This window comes from Pocillopora verrucosa, chromosome 6, assembly GCF_036669915.1.
Source record: "Pocillopora verrucosa isolate sample1 chromosome 6, ASM3666991v2, whole genome shotgun sequence".
NCBI classification, from domain to species: domain Eukaryota; kingdom Metazoa; phylum Cnidaria; class Anthozoa; order Scleractinia; family Pocilloporidae; genus Pocillopora; species Pocillopora verrucosa.
The window spans coordinates 14,825,713-14,845,926 of NC_089317.1; the positions used below are offsets into that span (position 1 = coordinate 14,825,713).

Genomic DNA, 20,214 nt, shown 5'->3' on the forward strand with positions numbered 1-20,214 from the left:
AACAACACAGGAAGTGAGCGAGCACCGAACTACCTAGGGAGGGGAGGCAAAGTGGAATGAAGCGGAAAGACTATTGACACATCTCAACTAGGCTACATTTAACCCATTCCATTTTTTTTCCGTTTTCAACTTTTGCTTTCTAGAATACCAACGAAGCTTTTGCTTCAATGAAATAAGGTGAACGCATTTCAATTTCCCCTTCCAACCCTTGTTAGATCGAATCATACTGAACACAAAGAAAGATGGCGGGTAATTGTACACTGTTTATAGAAGACCAACACTACTGCGTAAGTAACGATCTTTCCGTTTCATTTGAAGTCAGTGAGGTAAGTAATTTCTCTTCTCTATCTATGGTGTTTTACAGAAAATTATCGCCATTGTCAAGCAGACGGTCGCTTCTTTTTCTTTGGTTGCCAGGTGGGAACTGACCAAACATGGTCCTCTTAATGATATTGTGAAATGTTTAAGAAACATTGTAAATTACAGAGCAGAAATGGCTCCATATCTCCCCCTTTTTTCTTTATATGGAAACATACCATATTACTCTTACATCCTAAATTCTATCGAAGTTTTGAAAGCATGTCGATTCATTACATATTTCCTGATCAATGAAGCTCGTTCTATAGGTTCGTATGTAATTACTTAATATTATGTTCAAATTTTAAGATGTTTGCGTAGGCTAGATTTTCCTCAGCGTATCGGTTTTAAACTTGAATTTACGATCGCTCTAACAAGTTCAAAGTGATGTTTTGCGTATATTGACGTACAGGTGGAAGATTTAAAAAATCAGAGGATTAGATCGACCAATAACAGCTTACCAGATCTTACCCGTGATACTGTTAAACTGTTTTCATTCAAATCTGTCTGAGCTTTAACCTATCAAGTAATTTGTTATTATATATTTGAGGTATGAATTTATTTCATGATGTAAAATTTAATGATCTGTCATCATTTGCAGCCTCTTCATAATATTTGTTATATGGCTTTTCAGAAAGTACAAGTATTTTGTGCAGGTAGAAGATCCTCATTTTACATATAACCATTGAAAATAATTGATGATGTCAAAAACCACATTACTGAACATCAATGACTCACAAACTACTCTGTTGACTGGGAATCTGCACAATGTCTTACTTACAGCACTATCTACTTTCCATGGTTTACTCTGGAAAGCTGGCTTACCAGCATAGAACAGACTCCACTCAACAGGTGACCACTACTGCTGGCACCATTCAAATGACTTATTCGTGACATAAACATGCAAATCAATGGAACAGAACAAGCTAACTTTACTGATGAATTGAAACTGACCAAACATGATTTACTTCTGCTACTTGAGTCATACATCTAATAACATCACAGCTAAACTGACCAGTCAGTATACACAAACTGAACCTAGTAAATTTGACTGACAATAACAACTCACTTGACTCTGATGATGACTTCCACTCAGGTAATTGAAATGTTAGTGACTACTACCGACAACAATTCTGCACAGGACTGATGACTTGATCTGATGATCTGATCTGCACAATCATATAAAAATATTTAATGAAAACATTAACTTACTAAACTTTAGGTTTTAATCAACTAATCTCTTACTACCACACAATTTAAAAAAAAAAATGTGGTGGTGCAGTGGGCTTAGTCAGTAATTCAAATGTGGCTGAACGCAGAGCTAATAGTATGACAGTAAGCACTTCCAAGAACAGAATATACAGAATGTTAAATTATGTAACAATATTATTTATAACAGAACGCGTAAATTTGTCTAATCAAATTCAATTGCGTGAGTGTGCTTCATACTCCTATTGTACACGCTCATGATGTCAGCAAACAAATCCCTCGAGAAAAAAATTTCTTCATGATTTTTTACTTTGGGATTTTTCTATTAAACAACTGGTTAAGACTTTGTTGGCAATTTGAGCTAAACATGGAAAGTTGTCAGCAAGCTGATGAGGAAGAAATGTTTTCCTGAAACAAAATTATCAATGCGCTGAAGCATAGCAGAAGGAATATTAACCCTTTTACAACATTTAAACCATTGGTTGAAAATGTTATTAAACAATTGGTTCATACATCAGCTGTGCGTTCATTGAGATATAAAGCACTTGGGGAGTTTGGAGAGCACGCAAGAAGCTAGAGTTGCTCAAGGTGTAGCCTCGATCAACTCTTACGCATCCTTCGAGCTCTCCAAACTTCCTGCGTGTTTTATATCTTGATGAATGCACACTGATGTATTAACTAATTGTTTACTGTAAATGACTGTGAATATATGATAATCACATATGTGAACTGCGGATTAAGAAATGAATATAACAGTGATCTTTGCAGTAATGAACACTAGTTATGCATTAGTGAAAATAAGGTCTGAAAAAAAATTCAGGCCTGTATGGGATTTTAACCCATGACCCCTGTGATACAGGTGCAGTGCTCGACCAACTGAGCTAACCAGCCAACTGGGAACTGGTCCTTATTTGGTAGAGCACTGCACTGGTATCACAGTGGTCATGGTTTAAAATTTGGAACGGGCCTGAATTGCTTTTTCAGGCCTTATTTTTACTACTGCTTAAGTAGTGTTCATAACTACGAACTTAAGTTTTCTTTCATGTTCAATGTTATGTGTCCTCACCACTTACTTGTGGTTCATGTCAACAGAGACTTATTTTGGCTCTTACTTCTGCTGCTTGTCTCAACAGTATAAGCTATCTACTGGTAAGTGTCCTGCTTGAAGCTCCTTTTAAGTCTAACAGAGATATATTGTAGATATACTAACAGATAAACATACCTTTTGCTTGTGGTGAGTGAAGCACTTCTCACTTAAATTAATCTATTTTGTTTTTAAATGAAGTAAAGCCAAAGACTGTTGATTGAGCACTTTTTTTGAAGTAAAATATTACACATTACCAAAGAGTTGTAAACTTGATAATGTACTTTACAACTCCAGACAGGTGTTCCTCCAGATGACAACACTTTATGCGACTTTCAGGCCTGGCTTCTTTCGTTTACAAGTATGTTGACTGTTTCAAGTTGAGAGATAGCATTTATTTGTAGTTCAGTTCATTTTCATATTCTATTGTGGCAACCTTATGCTGTAATTATGATATTTAACAATCAATCAACAAGTTCAAGCAAACACTTTTGCTGTTCATCGCAAATATTTATTTAAGAGCTATACTATCATATTAGATGGCCTTCTGATGACTTTCTGTTCAGTGAAAACTTCACAGAAAATGCTGGCTACATCCCCTGTGTCCATTATCTCATAAAAAAAACCCAGCTGAGCATTTATCAAAACACCTGAAAACCTCTTGGGCCTGAAAATCATCTAGTAACCCACTTAAAAAGGCACCCACAAATATAAGGCCTAAGTAGCAGTAATTATTTCTCCTTGTGAACTTTGAAGGAACTCCTTATCTCCCCAAAACTTTTTCCAGGTGATTTGATCTGAAATAAAATGGCAGTCATCAGGGCTGTTCTGAATTAAACTATACAGCTAAGATGATACATGGTGGGAACATTAATACTGATTATGGAACAAAACAACATTTTGAAAGGTGGTGAGAGAATTCCTTATTGTCAGTGGCTTTTTTCTGGGACAAAAAAGTGGGACTCAGGGTACCAGTCTCCTCTAAGCACAGAGGTGGGGTCAAGGATACATTTATGTATTCAAGAATATGTTTTCATAGCTGGCAGTAAAACCAGAAAAAAACATTGAAAAATTCAAGTGAGAATACAGGGCTTTTGGCAACTTTCAGAAACACTCTGTGGGACCTGAGAAAATCACCTGAAATATGGTATCAAAAAGTTTTTGGCCTGAGAAGTTTTTATGTCTTTTGAGAAATGCATACCTGGAGTTTTTCTTTGTTAATGTAGTACATTTTATTTTCCCATGCTTGCTGTAATTAAATTTTAAATCTCTCTTAATAGTTTTTTTCATTTATCACCATCTTACTGATCATAAAGGAAATTATACAAGGAATGTGAAATAGATTTGGTCTGTATTTTGTAGGTTTCTCTGTCCTTCTGTGGGTTTGCTGCATCACCTTTAACTTATACTGGAATGCTATAAAAGAAGTCAAAACAGATAAATTTGAAAAGTTAGTCTGATTTTTTTTTGAGTAATACTACAAGTCTTAAAACTGAGAAGATTATGTTTTGATTCAACAGGTTGTGTAGTGAACAATCTGACTTAATTGCAAGACATGTAAGCAAAGCTCAAAACTACAATCCAATTGTCCTTACAGTGTGCAGTTTATTTCTCTTGTGCCTGATTGGTTTTTTTCCAAGGAGTATAATAAGATCCCTTAATTGTTTCTGGCTTCCCATTTTTGTGAGTGAGTAATGTTTATTAGTAACATTTAAGCCTGGTTGACATGTGCGACGTGAATACAAATGCAAATGTAAGCAAGTTCACATATCCAATGTGAATGCAAGGAAAGTGAGTTACACAAGCATAGTGTAAGTATTTTTCCAAGATGGCTGATGACGACAAAGCTTTTTTGTTGCAAAGTTTGCTGCAATGTGTTTTATCATTTGTTTTTGTTTACAGAGCTCTGAGGAGAAATTTTACTTGTACACTGTTTACTAAACTGTGCAAGAGGCACTGTATTCCTACATCAATGTCTTTGCTGTATATGTGTACATTCTTTCGTAAAACATACTGTCTTTTAAGCCCACTTCTTTGGCCACATCTTTCCAAGCAAGACTTGTCTTTGATTTGTCTTTCAATTCTGGGAAACTTTTGTCAAAACAAGTTTTATTTTTGAAATAAAAGGCGTAAGTTTCTAAAGAAACTGTTGTGCTGCATTGGTGGGAGAGTGTAGCAGGTAATTTAGTGTTAACAACTTGGTTAAAAATTTAAATTGGCCTTTGTAAAGAGTAAAAAAGCTGATGTTTCAAGTGTTAGCCCTTCGTCAGAGCAATTTTTCTGACAAAGTACTAACACTCAACCTAGTTGTTAACACTAAGTTACTAATTTTGAAATGGTGGAAGACATTCTTGCCATCTCTTTCTGAACTGTTCAATGGTGTCATAGAACCGATAGAGCCTGTGCTTTTCATCTTGCATTTGTGTTGCCCTACTTCACACATGTAGGAAGCAAATGCAAGCACAAGAAAGTGGAATTTTTTTAATCCTCTATGCCTTTTAAGTACCAGTAATCAGGGTAGTTTCTACTTCACCTAGAACCTTTTAAGGAGCTTCTAATGGGTCTGTACAAAAAAATTTTTCATTCCATGCTCTGATATACATTAATTAGATGAGAAAACACATGGTACATATTTTTTTTTGCAGATATTATCACCTTGTCTCATGGGGAATCCCCTTTGTAGTGGCCTTCTTACCTCTGATCAATGACCATTATGGACCTGCAGGGGCCTGGTGGTGAGTATTTACATTGTAGATTATGCAATTCGCAAAATGAATGAACAAGAAAAAAGCTTTGGCCTCATGTTATCATTGTTGTAGGTATTGAATGTTACTTTTTGCAGCTATGGTTCATGTTAGTTTGATTTTATTCAGGGGCATCTTATGATGTTATATTAAGATATACTAATCAATAGCTTTCTGTGAAATTCAGGGAAAAACAGAATTGGAAACATAGCCATACTAATTAAAAAAATTAAAAAATTTCCTAGATTGTTATTGGTTAAAAAACTTCTATTTTCACTAATTCTCTTACCAAGTTGTTATGAACAGTTTGTTATCAAATGGTTCAATAAACCAATTACATTCAAAGTGGTAGTTTAAATCAACCAATCACAACCTTGGTTTCAACTTGGTTTGTAATCATACCTGTGATAAACAAATTGGACTCCCACTGCTTGTTTGTCCGATTTATTATAATTTGTATGATAACAGTCCAAATGGGCTCCACTCAGTCCTATTACCATTACTTATTCTGTTGTTTTCCTTTCCACAAACTTGCATGTTAATAATTAAAAGGAGGAAGGGAAATATGAGTGATGAATGAAGTAGCTAGTGTTGGAAGAATATGAAGCTATGTTAAAACACAAAATTAGCCACTCAATTTTAAAGAGCAGCATTTTTTTTCCAGTTGGATTTCAAAACAAAGTGACAACAGCGTAGCATGGAGATTCGCCACGTAAGTGAATGAAGTTATCAGTATGGCCTATTTGCTCTATATGTTTTTTTGGTAGCAAGATTTGAGTCATTATGGTCAGAGTTATGGCACATATGTTAAAGTTTGGTAAATTTGGTAAATTAAAATATCATTTTACTCAAGGTATGATAGGGTGATTTTTGTACAGCAAAGGGTTAAATCTAGTGAGTGGTTACCATGTGTTGTTTAATCTAAATTGAAGGGAATTCTCACTCAAGTACCTTTGTAATTAAATTTTTCTACAGAAATGAATGTTATATTGAACTGAACGTGGCTGTAAATATTCTTTTGTAACAGTTGCTTATAATCAAAAATGCTTTGTGCTTCTAATTCACAGATATTATATTCCTGTGTATCTCTGTATCATTGGACTTTTTGTTGTTTATTCTTACATCTTCATAACAATTAGGAGACAGGTCAGTTTTTTTACATGTCTTTGATCTCACAGATGATTGATTGAGTATTAATAGAACACTGAATCAATAAAATGGAACTGGAACTCATTACATGTCATTTTTTGGTCAGAGATATAACATCTTGTAATCTTGGAAGGAAAATGGAAATGCTGCCCCACTTTTCATCCTTCATGGCCATCTTCATAGCTGTTTCATTGCACATGGCTTTTGTAAATGAAAATTTTGTTCACCTTTTTCTCCCCTTTTTAACTTAACTGTGAGTAAATTTCACTTCAAGTGAGTGTCTGAGCTGTATTTCAACTGGCAGATAAAACGTTGGGAGGGTACATACAATGCTGAAGCTGACAGAAGCAAAGTAAGTCTATTGAAACATTTTATCCGTATAATTTTTTGCATCTTTGCATAGAGACCCAGTTATCTTTTGCTTGACTCATTCATTTTGAGTTTTTCTCATTTGAGGATACAGCTGGGCTAGTGACAGCACAAACAAAACTTACCTGTTTTAACTTAAATTGTGTTTATTTGTTAGGAGCTGATGAAACAGGACATTAGGCCACTGATGTGGTACCCTGTAGTTTATCTTTTGACAACAATATGTCCTCTCATAAACAGGTTGGTGCAGCTAGTTGTAGTGATATAGTCTTTGTAGAACTTGCCATGCAGATAATAAAATATGTTTACTTTTGTATAGTTCAAGGTTTTTGTCTGCAAGATACACTTTGCAGAACAACTTTGGAAAACTAACAGAGGATCAGTGTAACCCAATAATATCAGTGAGAAACTAAGCCATATACTTTTTTGGGCTAATAAATTTTATGCTCTATCTTTTCCAATGTACTATTTCAATATTTAAAGAAGAGACAGTTATTTCTTTGAAATAAATAGCAGATTTACATGTGTATGGTGATAATTAACTTGTGACTACATAATAAGAAAAGGACAGATTTTTATTGAAACATGACTGCTTTTTTCATTGGATGGAGTGCTACATTCTGTTTACTTGGAATGGCTGGCTCAGAGACAAAGAAGCTGTAGGCATGTTCATTGTCAATGCATACTTGTTTTCAGAATTCAGAATGCAGCAAGCCCCCAACCCAATTTCACATTGCTGCTGCTTCAAGTACTGTCTAATCCCCTGGTTGGTAAGTGGAATGCTAGGATCTTGAAGAAAGAATGGGAAAAAATTTTTAAAGTTACCTCAAGTAATCTCTGTGATATCCTGTTTGTAGGAGTCAAGTTCTCAAACAGAGTCATAGTTTTCTGAATCCTTAGCCTACTGATTGTCAAATGACCAAAAGTGGTTTATGATGCTGATGATGGTTATAATTTGGATGCTTAAGCATATTAATGGTGACAGATTATAAGTGACACAGTTTTTAATTAAGTTTTAAGTTTACTTTGCAAAGTTAAAGAGAGCATTTTTGTATAGGGGAAAGAATTCTTAAGGGAATTTAGTGATGTATGGATTACATGTTGTTGTGGCATAAGTAATACAAGCATTTCAACTTACAAGCTTATTTTGTTTAGGAATGTTAAATGCAATTGTCTTTGGTATGGATAAGGAAACATTGAGCAGGCTGAACTGCATCCAAATGAAGGTATGAATCACCCCTTTGTTGTAATTTAATATTTCCTAGAGTTGAATAACATTGTTGTTTTTGTATTTTAGGTTGCTTTGATACAACACACAGCAGCTAAGAAGCCTCTTGTTCGGGAGTATCCTGTTGGAGAAACAAATGAAGTCAGACCCAATGATGATTCATCCTGGTCCTCAGCTACATCAACAGAATCCCCATATCCACCCTCTACCACACCAGTTGCTGCACCACCTCCTCCCTTAGATGAGCAGGTAGCAAGCTAAGATGAAACAGGCTGCTGCTGTGTAATGTAATGTTCTATACTAAAATGGCCTGCTTTGTTGTAAAATTTAATTTTGGAAATCACGGTAGAATAAGTATTTCAGACATGTGCAACTCAACACCTTAAATTATGTAAGTACACCAGTCAGCATTTCAAGTGTTCGTTTTTGACAAGGTTTGTTTGAGTATTTTTCTCTATGTACTGTGGAAGGACCACAAACACAACATTTGGCCTTTGCTGATTTTGACCACAAACCTACCTTATAATTGAAAGTTAAGAATTATTGCCCCTGGTAAAAGTTTCCCATCTACCGATCTTCGTTACCTGCCTTTCAGTTGATAACTATCATCGTTTGACTTCTCGAACAGTCCATGTTCTGTTGTTTCCGTTGTGTTTTTCACTGGGGAGATTAACGTGGTATATGTTTTGTGAGTGAATAGATCCTTCCATGTAAATCGGTTCACTGTAAACATAGCAAGAAATGTAAATACAAGCTATATTAAGGTTGTAATAATTATAATATATTGCCACTACCACAACAGGAATAATTCAAGCATACTGTCTTATTCACTGAACAAACTCTTCCACATTCTTATCAAATTTGATCCGCCCTCCACCCCCTCCCAGCTTGCAAAATAACTGTCATCCACGTGCTATTTTTGTTCTTTAATAAAACCGTGAAACGTGTTAGAGCTCTTTTCATTGTCTAAAGTGATTACTGACAAGCAGGTAGTTGTCAGTAAGAGCGAATATGAAATCAGAATGAAAGTGTTCAACAAAAAGGTTCCTGTGCTGTAATTCATATTTCTTACCAGTTCTATTTGCAGTGAGGAAATTCAGTCGATTCCCGATTACTTAAGCTTCAAGGGAAAGTGGCAAGGGAGTAAGTTATCAGGAACTGAAAAAGAAAAGAAAAGAATGGAATTTGGGAAAATACGATGGCATCTGCATTTTGATCACATTTAGTTACAAAGCACTACGCGAATATGAAAATGATACATTGAAGAGCGGAAGGAAAAAAGGTGTGCATTATGTGCAATGGTCGTGTATCCCGGACGCACCTTGCCTTTCCACTATCTGTCATCATCTAAGTTTAGATTTGATTTCATAAAGGTGCGTGGATGAATACTTCTAAACTAGGGAAACTTAAACAGTTTGGTGTTAAGCCAAAAAAAGGCCAAATCACACATATGCTTTAGGCAAACTGAACATTTTACACATTAGCCTTGTTCGTTTTACTTGTCAAGTGAGATACTGTTCAAGTTATCGAGTGTATACTCGTACAGAGAATTACCTGAACTGGAAGCAAAAGAGGGGTATATGTTAGCGTAAGGTTCGAGTTATGGACGGTTCGAGAAACCTGCAGAGTGGGCGAATGTTCAAGTTCCCATTTGCGAAATTGCAATTGATATTACACGGGGATTCAGGGAAAATCGGTTTTGTTTCGAGACTTAGGAGTTAGTAGGAGGTTCGAGTTGGCGAGAGGCGGAGTGAGGCCATCGGAAGTCGAAAGTATGTTTGTATGAGATAGATGCTGGATAAACGGCCCAAAATCATAAGAGGCGTGATCAGAAGTTTAAAACTGGGCACACATTTGGGCACGTAATTGTCAGCTTCTTACAATTAACCATGATGGGGAAGAACAGGTAATACCACTGTGGTATACCATTGTGGGACAGTTAAGTTAGACTAGCTTGAACACCACGCCTTCAAACGGGAGGCACCAGGAGTCTTTTCAGGAAATTTATTTCATCCTCTGAGACTCTGTCTCACTTCGTATTACTTCAGCTCTTAGTACATGCTCTTATATGCGTTATCGGTAGGCATGTTTGGGCTTACAGGACAACTAACCATGGCAGAGTAACCATAATTTTAGAATGCTAACCAAAACAATCTCACGAGACATTCGAAATGTACAACAACGTACTTAGCGAAAACCAATCTTCGAGAACCAAAACCTGAAAAAACCTTCCGTTCAGGATGCTAAGCAAGGTCAAGGACAAATCCATACATGATTAGCGATGACGATTATTGAACAAGAATGAGGTCCTATCACAACGGTCAAGGACACATCACTCAAGAGGTAAAAATAAAAGTGAGGTCCTGGAGCACATAGCAAAACAAGGCTCACAAGATTCGCATAAGGATTTCAAAACATCCCTAATTTTAGTAGTTCCTTAACACTTACAATTTTCGTAGTTCATAACGTTATTTGAACCTAGCGAGATCAGTCAGACGATGAAAAATCTGACAATAGGCGATATTCAGTTATGAAACCTTGTCAGTTTCTCAGTCCATTTCTTCGACTTAAAGTTAGGAACGGCCTTATAACTTATATTACCACTTAAAATGGTCATTCCTTTCGGTGAATACAGCTGTAATGAAAATGCGTCTATCAACGCTGTCAAATACCAGTAAATCACAGTTGAGCATAGAAATTCATTAAGTGACGACATTCCAGTCGCCCTTACAGCCTTCAGACGACTTGAAATCGAAACGTCGTGATTCACACCAGTCTGAAGTAACTACATCGTGAAACGAACGACTGTTCTTCATTAGGGGCTATCATCATAGAGTAAAAGAACAAAGGGGATACTATGTCTGTCAAATATAAAATTACAATCAACTCAGAAGGAACTTCTTATATAACTCAGTGGCGGAGCCAGACCTTGGGCTAAGGGGGGGAGGGTCGGTTTTTTGTCGCTTGTCCCACCGGACAGCCCAAAATTGGGGGGGGGGGGAGGGGACGGGCCCCCCCCAAGCCCCTCCCCCATATCCGCCACTGTAACTGCTAGTTGGGTTCGCTAATATTGATATTTGCTTATTGACATTGGTAGCCTATGCAAGAGAAAATTTAAGTCTCCCAGCTGGGGTCGTTCAGGAAAAGTACTCATTTAATAGTATTAGGTCTTGTATTTGAGCGACCCGGGAATTCTGTGCACTGAGTCGGTTCTCCGAGCTGATGTTCTCCCATGGACCTGTCCATTCCTTGGTTCCACGATGGAAAATGCTGCTGAAAGGCCACCTACAAAAATAATTATTCGATGTTAAATTGGTTTAAAGCTTCATATTCTTGCAAGCCAATTCCACAGAAGGCCTCAGCAGGAGAGGAGGGTGATAATATGGTTACGAATGAGCCCTGTCCAAGAACCGTCATCTAAAGAATTTTGTACAAGACAAACCGTTAATCAAAATTTAATTCCAGCGTTAAAAATCAAAGGGTGAGGAGCGATTACGCATTAGATCACTGAACTTAACGTGTATAAAAAAGTATATTAGCATGCACGGTCAGTGGAACATTATTTTTTGTCAGCCTGGGGGGTTTCTCTTTCAGGTGGTCCTTTTTCAGACTATTCAACTCCATCGTTACTATTGGTGATATCTTGTGAGAGACTATAACACTAATTTACAATACAAGTCTTAGCCCACAAGAATCTTACTTCTGGTAACCTTTGAACCATGAGAAAACAAGGAATTGGTCACTCCTTCACTCTTTTGTACAACCTGGTCAGTCATTTGATGGATGTAAACCTGATTTCACATTTCACTGAGTTTTTAATCTTATTCCCTAACCTTCATATCAGCCCAGTTCAGTCTGTTGAGGGTTTCCTTGTTCACTCCAAATGCAATAGCATTAATCAATCCTAAACAGAGATAATTTTATTTGTAAGTCAAACTTCACAGCCCTACCTTGGCTACTGTCTTTGCCGTAGTATTAAGGATCGAAGACCAAAGAGGTTTACTTACCTGTTAAAGGTATGGAGATAACATGGAGGAGAATCAGAACAAAGCTTGGGTCTGAATAAACTGCGTTGTAAACTCTGCAAAAGCATGACAATGAACTTCTCATTTCAGTCACAGAATTAACTGCATTGACCTACTTTCCAAGATTTAAAAGCGCCTGAACTATCAAATAATGCTTGGATCAAAGAGAGAACATCGGAGAGTACTGCAAGCTGGACACCACAGCTTCTTTCACAATTTGGAAAACTATGGTGAGTTTTTCCTTGGATAAAGAGAAACGTGATCAATTTTGGATAAAGTACGGTTTTTAAAGGCCCTTTTAAACGGTTTCAATATTTGACCAACATTCGTTCATTAGAAGGTGAACGGATGTTGAGTAAATTTTGAAACCGTGTAAACGAGCCATTCAACATTTTCGAGAACAAAGGAAAAGTTGAATCGATTTTGAATGAAAGTTTAAACCGATTTAAACTTGATTCAACACGCTTTCAACAAGCTTTCAACATTTTCTACGTTTTCAACAATGTTGAACGACCTGTTCAAACGCACCGAATATTTGGTTCAACAAAGTGTTGAATGCAAGTTGAAGCAAATGTTGAAACCGTTTAAACGGGCCTTAATGTCAAATCGTATGAGGATGAAAGTACGTACAATTAATTGAATCTGTCAAATTTATTACCCTAAAGTCTATGAGAAAACACTTGGCCACTCGACGTATCCCGTAGAACATCCAAAAAAAGCCCAAATACAGAATTTATACTTGTCAGTATAAACCAATTAACTTAAGAACGAGGCTCTCGTGGAAAGTTACTAAAGGGCAATAACCTTCTTGAGGGGCTCCAAAGTGTCCAAAGTTTTTTCGCCAAATCTCATGATGTCGCAACTAGGTCATTTTTGACATCAATTTATTTAGTATTTTAGCATTGGGATCACCACGCCTGTCGTACAGGCTCACATATTTTGTGAACGGAGTGGACCGCTCTGACTCACAATAATAATTATGTCAAAAATAGATCCAATTGAAGCTATTGTGACTAGAGCGTGTGGGATCAGGGGTTCGAGAATGCTACAGCAGAGAGAGGTCGGACGCTACTAAGTTAATAATGATCTCCATCAGCGATAAAGTTTTTTAATGCATGAGTAAACATCCTACACTGCTTGTTTTACAGCACTGCTTCATCCTGTTCGCGGTTGACGATGCTTTTTAGGTTTAGCTCGTGTGATAAGTTACCTGTGTATGAAAGGAGCCAACGACAGCACAAGATAAATGAATGGGTAGGCCATCAATGAATTAATGTGGTTCATCAGTACCTGAAACGTGAACGTAGCATTTTTGCGTGTTAAACAGCTCTACAAATCAAAAACAACAATAGGATCAAGATCAGTATCTGGGCAACTGCCTACTTGCCCCTCACCTAACCCAACATTAACCCTAACTTGTTATCAATTGACTGTTCTTGGGTTAGGGGAGGGGTAGGTGGGCATTTGCCTAGATACGCATCGCAACAGGAACGTACAGTCCACTTCGCAGAAGGCTTCGTGACCGTCCGCTGTTCGCGATGTCACGTGGAGGAGCGATGCGTGACAAGACTAGAAAATACGGTCTGCAACTTGGAGAATGGAGTCTCATCACCAGTCCGCAAAGACACAGAGGGATTACTTACTCACCCTTCTTTGTTCAACGTCTGCCGCATTATTCATTCTGTGAATTCCTTCCCAGCGTTGGACCTAAAATCGTAGGTTCATCTCACTTCAATGAGCAAAAGTACGCTTTCACGAGATAGACCTTACAAGGAAATTTTATCATTGACCGATTCAATAGAGGCATTGATATTTGAATGCTAATCAATTGGTGATTGTTACAACCTACAACTTGAAATTTCCCAACTTTCCTACAACGATAACTCATACATGTTCATTTAATGTAACGTACATTCCTAATTTCTGGACTATTTCCAGTCTCGGCTGATCTGCCTCATTAACAGAGAATCGCTTCTCTTAGTCCAGCTCATCCGTTTGCCAGCTTACATTTTGTCATCCTTGGTCGACAATTCTACTGCAATCTTTTCATCTTTACTACTTTCTGAACAGGAAAAGTGAACCTTTTATTTACACTTAAGAAACATTTGGTACATTTTTTTGGCTTTGGAAGGTAAAATGAATGGTCACACGCAGAACTAGACGGGGGGCTTGTCTGATAAAACTGAGGGAGTGACTAAAGAACTAAGTTCATGGCACGGCCACTTCACTCAAAAATACCAGCCCTTTGGCGATCAAAGATCTATCGATGCACTTCGGACGCGTCGAACTACACAGCACTTAGTTACTTATCTTAAAAAACATAAACACCGATAATCACATGCTAACCTGTCGCCGGTGAGTAACAAATATGTAAATATAGGCAACGAAGAGTCCAATGATGCAAATAAACAAAGGAATGTAGTACCTGATAAAAAATGGAGAGAAAGAGTCAGCGGCAACGTAAATTAGCTTGCATCTGTAGAAGGTAAAAGATATCTCATATCTTGTTGTGGTAAGTCTGATCCTCGTTCAATGAACAGGTTCCACTGTCAGTCAAGAGGGAAGGGGGGAGGGGAGGGCCAACGACAATCTTTTGTGGATAAATAAATTATTAGTTGATTATCTGCCTGGTAAGATTAGTGTTGATGAAATGATAATTTTGTTTATCCAACAATCTCGACTAGAAGTTTTTCAGGCGAAGTCATTAGTATATTCATGAAAAAGGTGACTGTTTGAAGTGTCTTGGATATGAGTGCAATCTTACGTTGCAAATCTCCATATGGCGCTTTTTTCAACATCGCCTGCTACCCAGCTGCAAAAAAAACAAAAAACAAAAAACAAAAAAAACGGTTCATTTAATTGGTCATTGAATGCAATAATATACATTTTCTGGAAACTAGACACAAATACGGATACCCAGGTGCATGTAATGGCAAAATCTACACAAGCTTTTCTTGTGTTACCGAAACTGATTTCACCTTAAGTTCCATACGTTTAGTTTGTCGTCTAAAAAGCACCTGGAAAGCATTTTAAGAGCATGTGAATTAAATCGTCCCATTGATGTAAAATTGTTTTTGCTTATGCTGCCCCAGTAGCCCTCTAAGTATACATGAGAACACTAACACTCACGGAAGTGTTAAGAGCCTTGACTTGTGATTGATTACAAAAAACCCCAAATTTTAATAGGCTCCAAATGGTTTCCTTGAGTTTAAATACCTATTCTTTGATGGAACAATGCTACCAACATGTGTGTTCCCTTTAAGATGGTATCAAAAGAATGTTGATTTATCTTTCAAAATGTTTTATTCATTTTTATGTTATAATAGATCTCCATAGCAACAACTTGGCCTTGTTAATAAAAGCCAGTAACTCAAAAATGATTTCTGTCACCCCTGTTTTAAATTCACTGAATTGCAATCAGTGTGTCAGTACTCATCTTTCTGCCAAGTTTTGAAGTACATACTGCTCAGAGCCACCTTAACTCATGAAAAAATACAGTGTTTCTGAGCTGTGCGTCCCATTTTTTTTTAAAAAAAACTTTACAGAAATATAAATCTTGATATACTCTTAACAATTTGGTGATAAAATGGGGTTACAGCTACCTTGCTTTAAAGTTACAGGCAGATGATACAAGAACTAAGGGTTTCTATAAGAGGCTATACTGTTGCTATGGCAAATTTAATTGTTAAAGAAAATGGTCACAATTTTTTGAGAAATAATTGAGCAGTTATTTTAAACCAAATCTAAGAAGGGAAACACAAAAATTTATAGAAACTATGTGATCTATCAAAATATTGGAGTTGTAAAATATCTAAACCACTTGGAGCCACCTTGGTCCTAGGCCTCCTGTAGAGTGCATGAGTAAATATAAATTTTATACATATATTAAAGCTTGTGTTAACTCCATTTTTAACAAAATGCTACTATGATTTTATAAAATTTTTGACCCAGGTGATTATCCAATGATTATCTGGTATGATGGCTAACACATCAAAAAGTACTGTACCCACAAGAACAGTACCTTGATTATGGTTAAGGTTGCATAAACCACCTAAACTAAATTAATAAATCAACACTCCACTTTAGACTCTGTAAGCATAGCATCCTATGTACTCAACTCCCCCAAAGACTCACCACCATGGTCCAGCAGGTCCGTAAACATTTTCACTGAATGGAGCACTGGCAAAGATGACTGGTACACCCCAAGACACAAAATGATACAACCTGAATAGAAATGCTGTCAATGTCATACTTAAACTCACATATTATTGTTGGCAAAAAAAAAACAAATTAAGTGAAATCCCATTTGGACCTTAAGACTTATTTCAGAAAATAGACAAATAATTGTTTGACTCACTTTTCTAAGCGTTTGGCTCTGTCTCCCCTCAAAGCTCTCCAGATATTGAAAGTAATACAGCAAACCCAAAACAGAAGCGCTAGTACTGAAAATGTAACATACTGATGAATTAGTTGATGCAACAATCTAATTTGACACTGGGTTGCAAATACCTTTGACCAAGTCATCCAGTTCTTTTAATTGTCAGAGTTATAAACTGAGGCCAATTCTAAGCTTATGATGGGTTCCAAAATTAAAGCAGTAAAATTAACATAACATTGTAACATGAGAATTGCTTACCAATGATTGCTTTTGATTTATAAATTTAACACAAATCCATTTACCAAAATATGTAATGAGCCATGCTTGCAATTCACACAAGGGTCCTCTCTCCTGTGGGACACCTGTCTGTTAATGAATGAATGAAATTCACAAAAATATTAACTTTCCATGCAATCAATTCTGGCTCCAAGAGAAAACAAGTCCCATCTTCCCATCTAACAAAATATTAACAAAGAAAACCGCCTGGCAGAACCATCACTCAAAGATATAAGTAATCCAACCACTATCCGCACCAAAAGTGAGGTAACATCTGGATATCAGAGGCAAAAAGCGACTAAGAAAACTTAGTTCAATTTGGAGAAGAACTACTGCAAAAGAACAAAGTCAGTCTATCTGTCATTGGATGAGGGGAAAAAATGTTGCACAAAGTGGAGTCATACCCTAGAGCCAGCTTTTGAGCAGCTTGGTACAAAAAAAAAATTCAAGGTATTATTTAAGGCTATCAATTTTTAATGCACAAAATTTGAGGAATTTTTTTCAAGAAACCATATGATTTGTTCATACCAAATGACCCCATGCTATAATGATATATATTTTTTAAGATCAGTCCCTCTTAACTTGGTCATATTACAGGCCAGTACACCATATATCAAGTTTATGTATGCTAATTATTGAGACTAGGTTAACTGCTTACCAGCATAAATGAAATGCTTCCACATAGAGCTGCAACACTGAGTGCTAGAATTAATCGCTGAAATGTAACCCAAAATATTTTTCATTATCATTCATGATATAATGAAGAAGACTAAGTCACAATTTAGGGTGACTTGGGGTATTCCAAGTGTATGTGTTGCACAAAGTCCAATCAGACTAAAATACAGTGGGGTGCCAGAGACCTTGAGCTGATAGTAATGAGCATTTTGATATTTTAGCGGGTGTAAAATCTTGCACATTTCTAAGCTCTTATAAGCATAAGTTTAGTGTTCAACAACCTTATTTCCAGGGTTTCTTCTTGTCCCTAGGAACAGGGTTGCATGTTCAGAAAATTTGCAAGGCAGTTCTTAAGTATATCAGTATTCTAGATAATTCTTTAAAAGTTCTCTGATCATGTGTACTTTAGGTAGTGTTGGGTTGATGCAACTGTCAAAAATGCAGTACTTGTAGTGGTTGATATGGCGGTTGACATATCACATGATTGTCAGTTGATTGTTGGTCAACAGTCAGTTGACAGGTATGCAATAATCAGTCAACAGTTGGCTAATATATATGGGTCAAGAGTCGATCAACATCATGCTTGATAAATTTCAATGTTCCACTAAGCACTTCACCTACACTTCACCAACAATTCAATGGTACTCCACTGAGTATGAGTTGCCTATTGGTTGATTGTCTGTCAAAGCTCAATTGACGCATGTCGATACTTCACTAATATTTCACTGCTAGCCAAACCATTTTGGAATAAAATAGAATAACATTATTAGAAAATAGATGAAAGTTTACAAATTTCTTTGACTGCTGTGACTGGTTTTCTTGTAATTTCTTGTCCACATAATCTTGATCTTCTCTCACACCTAAATTTGCAAGGATCTGCATGGTTTTGTGGGACAGTTTTTTAAAAAAATAGGGTTGATGTTGTCTTGTTACAGATCATGGATGATGTCAATTTTGTTATGGAAGAGGAGGTCCAGGGCAGGGTAGTCACTGAGAGAAGTTAAGATTTAAGTCTGATGAGCATAGTCAGGTGCTGTACCCAAGAATAGACCAACTCTTGACCAATAGATTAATAACACTTTACTGAGACATCAACAAGCCACACATCAAATGCCTGTCAGTCAACATAATGACCGGGTCTAGATGGATAGTCCATCTGTCTGTTGACCAACTGTTGACCAATACATCTGTCAATATGTCAACATATTGTTTTACCTGGTGGAAATACTTGTATGTTTTAAATAACCAGATGATGAAAATAACGAACAAGCTGCAAAATAACCAAAATTAATTAATACCTTGGAAAGACGAATAAATAGAAATGTAAAGAGGGATTGCCACGAATACATCCGAACAGAAACCTTGAATTCTCAGTGATTAAAGAATTTTAAATTCATGCTTGTTGTTACTGCTTTAAAGAGCAATTCCTTTTCTACCCAAAGTATTAGGGGGTATTATCCAAACGTAGCATGCAGTCAACTTGAATATAGGTCACTTTTGTTGATAAAAATGTTTCACCGGCGGAAAAAGTCTTTGGAAATTTGGAAAAAAGAACATAATGAAAGCCTTTATTGAAGCATAAACTCATAGTTGAGTCCGAGCCAGTGGAAAATATCTTTGCGCATTGTAAATCACTGCAGGAAATTTGTGTTTCGTTCATTATGCTGGTCGTGACGTACTATCCCATGTTAACGGCTCAAGTGAAAGTTATGACTAATAACGATTGATGGGAAGCAATCCTCGTGAGCTGAGTTTAGAAGATCTCGGATTCTACGGAGGCCTCAAACACGGATTATGTTTTAACGATGTACTCTTCTTACATTTTCGTACTTCTCTTACTCTTCTACTCTTGACATAACTTATAAAAGTAGATGGATGCGTAAGTTCGGAATATTTTTACGACTTAAAGAGCGCGACTGAAACAAATTTGAAAGGAAGTAAACGCTGATCCTTTCGAAATCACCCAACTTCCGATCTCATCCAAAGTTCGCGACTGCTTTCGAATCGCGCGCTGAGGTACAATTTGACGTTCACAGAGTCTCCCAAGATCATCATGAGAATAATATCATTCAAATTTTAATTAAGATTACCTTCCAATCAGTTCCAACGAAGACACGGTTTGTTTCACGGCATAGATCACCGTCTGAAACATCAGCATAAAGATCAGTAAATAGACATTCGAGGTATAGCAAACTTCACTCGTATAGTAACCTACACAATAGTGCTGCTTGTCCAAAAACAACGTGCAGTTGTTCGCCATATTGATATGTTGATGAAAATTGTTTAGTTTCCATCAGGAAGTAAATCTGTTCGAACTCCCTGTCACCCTTATTTGGTCACACCCAGTCACGCTCGCACCAGGACCTTCAGGGAACAGACGGCGTTGGGCCCCTAGAACAACGCTTGCAACGACGCCTCAAAGTTGTTCAAATTACCTCTTTGACGGTACAATTTGCTCACGTGAGGTGTAAAGTTTTTTTCCAAGAAAAATACCGTACTGTATGGGGAACCTCAATTGTCTAAGAGCGGTACAATGTTCGAACACTGATTGTAGAAAAGTGGGATCAATCTAGCAAGTGAGAGAACAGTTAACCTATCTTAGAGATCCTTTCACGATAGCTGATAGACTGTAAGTCTCTTCACTTTTTGCTTTTTCATTCCAGCACCTCGCCTTACTTCGTTGAACAGTTATTCTTACTGTTCTGACAGTCTTTCCCGAT

The 20,214-nt window shown here is 36.9% G+C and overlaps 2 protein-coding genes across 2 annotated transcripts; one reads left to right on the top strand and one right to left on the bottom strand.

Annotated features, from left to right (window-relative positions):
- Positions 1–34: 34 nt before the first annotated feature.
- On the top strand, positions 35–9,087 carry LOC131773560 (cyclic AMP receptor-like protein A). Its single transcript, XM_059089507.2, has 14 exons — positions 35–287; positions 365–417; positions 959–1,013; positions 2,659–2,715; positions 2,948–3,011; positions 4,013–4,100; positions 5,296–5,385; positions 6,059–6,106; positions 6,462–6,540; positions 6,848–6,895; positions 7,070–7,152; positions 7,609–7,682; positions 8,068–8,138; positions 8,210–9,087. The coding sequence occupies exons 1-14, from the start codon at positions 243–245 to the stop codon at positions 8,399–8,401; spliced, it is 1,047 nt and encodes a 348-aa protein (XP_058945490.2). The 5' UTR covers positions 35–242; the 3' UTR covers positions 8,402–9,087.
- A 1,042-nt stretch (positions 9,088–10,129) lies between these two features.
- LOC131773578 (uncharacterized) lies at positions 10,130–19,822 on the bottom strand. Its single transcript, XM_059089523.2, has 14 exons — positions 19,710–19,822; positions 19,585–19,637; positions 18,710–18,764; positions 17,478–17,534; positions 16,846–16,909; positions 16,523–16,607; positions 16,300–16,389; positions 14,930–14,977; positions 14,512–14,590; positions 13,813–13,872; positions 13,376–13,455; positions 12,148–12,221; positions 11,974–12,044; positions 10,130–11,425 (listed from the first exon to the last, which is right to left on the bottom strand). Exons 1-14 carry the CDS (start codon positions 19,752–19,754, stop codon positions 11,291–11,293), a joined length of 996 nt encoding a protein of 331 aa, XP_058945506.2. The 5' UTR covers positions 19,755–19,822; the 3' UTR covers positions 10,130–11,290.
- Between the last annotated feature and the right edge of the window lie 392 nt (positions 19,823–20,214).